At 37.1% G+C, this 7,008-nt stretch overlaps 1 protein-coding gene across 1 annotated transcript; it reads right to left on the bottom strand.

Annotated features, from left to right (window-relative positions):
• Positions 1-2,456: 2,456 nt before the first annotated feature.
• Positions 2,457-6,775, bottom strand: LOC108746524. The gene is made up of 4 exons (XM_018483346.1): positions 6,772-6,775; positions 6,096-6,366; positions 5,581-5,762; positions 2,457-5,413 (listed from the first exon to the last, which is right to left on the bottom strand). The coding sequence occupies exons 1-4, from the start codon at positions 6,773-6,775 to the stop codon at positions 2,457-2,459; spliced, it is 3,414 nt and encodes a 1,137-aa protein (XP_018338848.1).
• Between the last annotated feature and the right edge of the window lie 233 nt (positions 6,776-7,008).

Here is a 7,008-nt window from a genome sequence, read left to right as displayed (position 1 = left end):
TATTATAATTCTTCCCGTCAAAAATCTGAATTCTTATTTCCTCCGTCATTGTCCTTGTAGTTCTCTCTTCTTGATTTTTCACCACGTGCTCGTCTAACCTCAACACTGGTTTTCATTTACTCGCTCGGATACGCGAGGTTAACTCTCGAACTTACTGGGCGCAACCACGCTCTGCTACCATGTTAAGTTTTGTTTCTTCAAAGGTGATTTATTATTTATAGAGATTACAGAAATATTTGCTTATACATTTATCTTACTTGTAACGCTATATATCTCTATACCGCCTCGTCTGCCGAACGCTCTCACATGATTAAGTCTATACGCTATGAGCGCCCCCACAGATATTCACTTATAGCTATACTAACATGGAGACATCCGTAATGTAAATTTACCGCGTAATTCAACACGTAGAACAAATTGAAATCGTCGCATCATCCTTCATCATGACAACGCCAACTGTCACACAGCACGTCAAACCGTTGATTTTTTATCCAGTAACAATGTCGAATTGATGACTCATTGTCCGTATTCACCTGATTTATCACCTAATGACTTCTTTTTGTTCCTAAACATTAAAAATAAGATGCGTGGTGAGCGATTTGAGACGCCTGAAGCAGCTGTTGAAATATTTCGTACACTGATATCTGAGGTTACAGCCTTAGAGTGGAAAAAATGCTTCGAAAATTGGTTCGAGCGTATGCAAAAATGTATCAATCTTAAAGGCGAATATTTCGAAAAACAATAAAGCCATTTACCGAATTTTACATGTTTTTTTTCATATTATTTGTAGAAACTTTTCCAGCAGCCTACGTATAACATAAATATTTAGTAGTTTTAATTACACTTAATTTTTCTTGCCTTACAAAATGATCTCGTAATTAATAATTAATCGTAAGCCTGTACATTGCAAATCCAATATTTTTTTAGCTGACACTTTTACATTTTTTGTTTTTTAAATTGTTAAATGCAATTGAACGTATTACTTACGTTATTTTACATCACTGTTAGAAATGTTTTAATGAATTTTAAGTAACATGTAACGGAAGCTTGTGGTTATACAGTAATTGAAAAGAATTGAATAATATAACTGAAAATTGAGTTACTAGTCTTAAATGTAATGAAGGTATACACTAGATTTAATAAATTATAAAAATTAATTTAAGTGTTAATGAAATGTAAGGGATCTGCGACTTAAAATATAATAAACGCTTTAATGAAATGTCAGAAATGTATAACTGAAAAATAATGAGTGATGTGAATGAAATCTGACCAGGAAAGGGACCCAACTGCTCCCCTTCGATTTTAATTTTAGCATGTTATTCTCCAGACAAAAATAAGCGACACTTACGTATTTTTTTATACATGCTCATACACACTTTTAAGGTACAAAACACTTCTTGGAAAAAAAATGATTTTCCTCTTTTGTAGCGAATATTATTGGAAAAATTGGTGTTTCTGTTTCGAAGCGAATGTCGTTGGAACTGTAAGAGATAAAAAAAAAATTTTCACAGTGAAAATAGAATGGCTTCAAAAGTACTTTAGGACTATAATAAAAACAAAACTTTTTTAATAATTTTTTACAATGAAAGTAATTTTTTAATAAAAAAAAATTTTTTTATTATAGTTCTAAAGTACTTTTGAAACCATTCTATTTTTATTCTGAATTTTTTTTTATCTCTTACAATTCCAGTGACATTTGCTTCAAAAGAGAAACACCTATTTTTTTCTAAAGGGTGTTCTACCCTCTAAAAGTGGGCACGTATAAAAAAATACGTGTAGTTTATTTTTGTCTCAAGAATAACATACTAAATGCTCATTAAAATCAGAGAGGGACAGTTGGATCCCTTTCCTTGTAAGTTACAGATTTTTTTAACGTAATGGACATGGGCATTAAATTTGATGGATAGTTTAATGGAAATAAACTAAAACACTCAATTTTTAATTAGTGTTTTTCAATACACTTAAGTTTCCAGTTACTACAAACTTAAACATCTCATTAACATGTATAGTAGTAGTAGTAGTAGTTTATTATTACGTGCTCACTAACGTGATTACACGGACTTCCATTATATACAATACATCTTAAATATACATATACATTTCTTGCTTACTTTACATTAAACATTTACCTCATCTACCTTTACGCCTACAAATCTACAAATTCATACTCACATTCATACTCATTTACATTTTATGTCTCTCACTCACTCATGTCGGTCTCACTCACTCTCTCACTCTCTCTCTCTCTCTCTCTCTCTCACTCACTCTCTCTCTCTCTTCCTCTCTCTTCTTCCGCGCTGCCTCTATCATTTGCATCCATTCATACCCTCTTCCATCTCCGTGCAACACCTCTATTCTATTCCATCTTTCCTTTTTAAGTAACACACATTCTTCTTTCATGTGTTTTATATCCTCTCTCTCTTTTCCGCATACTCTACATTTTCTCTCTTCTTCATTCATCCAATATTTCCTCTTTCTTCGTTACCACATCTCCATCTCGCAATCATCTGCATCTTCTTTCCCTCTCTCTTTTTACTCTTTCTGATGTATTCTGGTATTCCTATTACATTTCTGTAATTTTTACACGACCTTGATATTCTAACCTGTTCTCCTCTCTGCTGCATATCTACTTCTATATCTCTTTCTCGTAATCGCTCCCATTTTCCCTCTCCCCATTCATTTAGCGCTTCCTCACTTACCCCCCCTCTCCATAAGTACTCCCTTCTCTCTAGGCTTTCCCTTGTCCATTCTTCCTTTCGTTTTTCTCTTTCCTCTTTCCTCCGTTCTACTATACTTTCTCTCCCTATCTCTCCTCCTTCTCCTTTCTGTATTCGCTCTTCAAACCTTCCCGCTCTCCACCCCGTTTCCACCCTCATTTTGTTCCTTTTCAATTCCTCCCTAACTATATATCCCGGAGTACAACTCTTCACCCCCAGTATCCATCTCAAATATTTTTCTTGTAAAGCCTCTATTTCTTTCCATTCCTTATACCCCCATATCTCCACTCCATACAAAAGTATTCCTTTCACAATACTGTCAAAAAGCTTCAGTCTCCACCTTACGTCCCCCTTGAACTTTCTCTCCCCGTAACTCCACACCCATCCCATGGCCACCCTCGCTTTTCTAATTCTATCTCTCACGTGTTCCGTTTCCCCTCCGTATCTTGACACCCAATATCCTAGATATTTATATTCCTTTACCTCCTCTAATCTTTCCTTTCCCCACCACCAGTACCTTTCTTTCTCCCTTCCCCCTTTCTTTCTAAACACCATAACTTTCGACTTTTCCGGGCTCAGCTCTAGTTTCTTCTCTTTTAAATACCTTTGTAGCCCTCTTATCATCGCCCTTAAGCCTACTTCTTCTTCCGCCACCACCACAATGTCGTCAGCATATTCTAGCGACCACACCTTATCGCCTCCCACTCTTACTCCTCCTATTCCTTTTCTTAATTCCTCCTCTAAATCCGCGATATATACATTAAACAGAGTTGGACTCAAAGGACACCCCTGTCTTACCCCCTTTTTTACCCAAAATTCCTTTGAGACTTCCCCCCCTATCCTTACCACGCATCTTGTCTCCTCATATATTTCTTTTACTCTTTCTATCAGTACATCACTGATTCCCCTTCTCCTCATCATTTCCCATAATACCTTCCTATCTATTTTATCGAACGCTCCTTTTAGGTCCATAAAAAATGCCCACACCTTCTTCTTCTCCTTTAGTCTTCTTCCTACTAGGTGTTTTAAGATCTTTATGTTTTCTATTGTTCCTCTTCCTTTTCTAAATCCTGCCTGCGTTCTGCCCCATCCTCCTTTCTCGTCTAGCTCTTTCACCAACTTTTTATTTAAAATGTTCGCATATATCTTATACGCAGTGCTTGTAAGCGTGACACCCCTGTAATTCCCTACCACATTTTTATCCCCTTTTTTCCATATCGGAACTACCACTCCTATTCTCCATTTTTCTGGGAATCCCTCTCCCTCCCAAATCTTTCTATAAATTTCCTCTAACTTTACACTTACTTTATCTCCCCCCATCATCCATGCTTCATTTCTTATCCCATCTATCCCTGCCGCCTTACCCTTCTTTAATCTTTTTATTTCTAGTCTTATTTCCTCCCGACTTATCCCTTCGTCTTTTCTAAATTCATTCCGTCTTTCTCCTATTTCTGCCGTTCTCTCGTCAACTCCCTCTAATGCCGTCTTAAAATACTCTACCCACTCCGTTCTTTTAATTTCCTTACTTATTCCCTCCTTTTTCTTCCTTCTCCTATTTATAAATTCCCATGCCTGTGCTTCTGTTATAATCTTTTCTATCTCTCTCTCCTCAAGCTTCTTATGCTCTACTTCTTTCTTTTCACATGTATCCCTATATTCCCTTCTTTTTTTCACAAATTCCTCATATCCCGACTTCCTTCTCCTATATCTTCTCCCCGCCCTATTAACCTCTCTCTTTTTCTCCCTACACTCTCTATCCCACCATGGTACCCATCCTACCTCTTTCCTTCCACCCTTCCTCTTCATTTTAGGTGCTCTTTTCATTACTTCTTCCATTTCTTCCCATCGTCCTCCCCCCTCTCCTTTTTCCCACTCTACTTCCTCTATATTTTTCCTAAATATTTCTATGCCCTCCTCTGACCAATCCTGTATCATCTCTGCCTCGCTCTCTTTTTCCTTCTCCTGCCTTGTATATTCCTTTCCTAACTCTATCAATATTGGCTGGTGATCTGATTCTGCCCTGCATCCTATTTCAAAACATCTAATTTTCTCTTCTGCCTCCAGATTTACAATTCCATAATCTATCACTGATTTCCCTCCCGCTTTTTCATACGTCCACTCTCCTTCTTCATCCCCTTTTTTCCACCCATTCAGTATCAACCACCCTCTTTCTCCCACTACCTTCACCAGCTCACACCCTTGTTTGTTTACCACTCCATCTTTCGATCTCCGTTCTTTGCCATTTTCTCCTTTTTCTTCGCCATTTTGGTCACAAAAACCCCCTTCCTTACCAATTCTTGCGTTAAAGTCTCCTACTATTATCATATTTTCTTCTTCCCTCTCTCCTATCATCTCTTTTAATCTATCTAATTCTTCCTTACTTCCCTCTTTGTTATATACTGTAACAATTCTCCACCTCTCCTCATCTACAACAACCTCTCTCTGCTGTATCCCCTCTACTTCCTCTTCACTTCTACTTCTTTCCTCTATTTCCTTCCTTATCCCCGTTATTATCCCTCCCATCGCTCTCCCTCTTTTCTTTTCCCTCCTCGCTGGCTGACATTTCCATCTCCACCCATCTGGCATTTTTTCTTTTATCTTCCCCCACCCAGCTTCTTCCACCCATGTCTCACTCAAACCAATCACATCGAAATCTTTCAGAAAATCCCAAAAATCTTCGTCTTTTCTCTTTAATCCTGCGATGTTCCAGAATACCCCTTTTATACTTCGTTTCTCTCCCTCTTCCGTTGCTTTTCCCTTCTGTTTCCCCCCCTTTCTCTTTTTAACCCAATTGTGAGCACGCTTGCTTAAAAAATCTTTTCATTCATACACTTGCGCTCTTCACTCCACACATATTCTTTACCATTCATCCACGCTTTCCCAAAGCCCACTTTTACTCGCCTACCTCTCTCTTTCTCTCTCTTCGCCCAAAATCTAATCTCCTTCTGTCTTTCTCTTTCATCCTTCGTTAGATCATCGTCTACATATATTTTCGTACCTGTCAATTTATTTCTCCTAATCATGATCTCCTTTTTATCATCCAAACTATTAAGTTTCACAAGCAGCACACTCTCATTCGTTCTATCATTCATTCTATCATTCATTCTATTCCCTATCTTGTAAACTTCTCTTATTTTAATTTCTTTATCTAACCCCCCTAATTTTTTCAAAACCCCTACAGCAGCATCTTTCATATTTCCCCCCTCTACCTCTACACCCCGCATAACTACATTTAGTCTTCTATCTCTTCTTTCTTGATCATCTCTTCTTTTTTCTATTTCTTCCACTCTTTTCTTCAAATCTGCATTTTCTTCTTTCAACTTCTCCATCTTTTCCCTTTCCTCCTCCTTAAATTTCTCAAATTCTGATTTTATTTGCTTCATCTCTTCTTTTAATTCTCTTCTTATTATCTTCATCATATCATCTTTATGCCGCTGCAGTTGTCTTTCCATCATTTTTTCTATCTCCTCTAAATTCGCCATTTTCTTCTCCTCTGAATTTCCCTGCTCTTCTGGCGATTTTCCTGCCTTTCCTTCCTTCTTTCGTTTCGCGGCTTGCTGTTCGCCTTCACTGTCTTCCGACTCACGCGCTCTGCCCCTTCTCGAGAACCACGAGCTTGGAATGCTAATGTGCAACGAACCACCACATACTGAGAGAGGAGACGGGCCGTCAGTATCAAAAAAGTCAAAGTTTATTTACAATGGGTAAATATGCCTTATGAAGATCTTCAGTGTCCGTTTGTAAATTAAGATTGTTTTTCTACTTCTTAATGTTGAGCATCTCGGAAATCAAACATTTCTTATAACAATTCTCTTCATCTAAGATTTTAACATTGTCCCATTAGAAATCATGATCACATTGTAGCCTATGTTCAGTGATGACAAAACGGACAGAAGTTTTATGCCTGATATGTTTAGTAATTCTGGTTTTCAATTGTCTGCCCGTCTGTCCAACATAAGATGCATCGCAATTGTTACACGATATTTTATATATTGTACTACATTGCTCTTCGATGTATGAGGACAAATGTCCTTCTGTACTTTTATGTATTTACCCATTTTATTGGGACTATGAAAAGATACCCTAATGTCGTTCTTACTATATTACATCTTCTAAATTTCTCCGTGTGACGAGGAATATATGAAACCGTAAGCAGAAGCAGTTTCACACAATCTTTGTCAGTCAGGTCATTATGTACTTTATATCTATTTTTAAATAAAGTTTTAATACGTTGATTAACAGTTTTAAAAATAAAATTCAATGGATAGTCATTATCTACTAAACAGTATTA

Source organism: Trachymyrmex septentrionalis, unplaced genomic scaffold (genome assembly GCF_001594115.1).
Source record: "Trachymyrmex septentrionalis isolate Tsep2-gDNA-1 unplaced genomic scaffold, Tsep1.0 scaffold176, whole genome shotgun sequence".
Taxonomy (NCBI): Eukaryota; Metazoa; Arthropoda; class Insecta; order Hymenoptera; family Formicidae; genus Trachymyrmex; species Trachymyrmex septentrionalis.
Note: the sequence above shows the minus strand (reverse complement) of the source record. Positions and strands in the feature narration are given on the sequence as shown.

What these genes read in the sequence shown, in the direction of transcription:
- LOC108746524 (XM_018483346.1), bottom strand. An exon ending in GAATTAAAAGAAGAGATGAA is followed by an intron (nt 5,763 to 6,095) that starts GCAAATAAAATC and finishes GAAACTTAATAG; the next exon opens with TTTGGATGATAAAAAGGAGA. An exon ending in TGGGAAAGCGTGGATGAATG is followed by an intron (nt 5,414 to 5,580) that starts GTAAAGAATATG and finishes GGAACATCGCAG; the next exon opens with GATTAAAGAGAAAAGACGAA.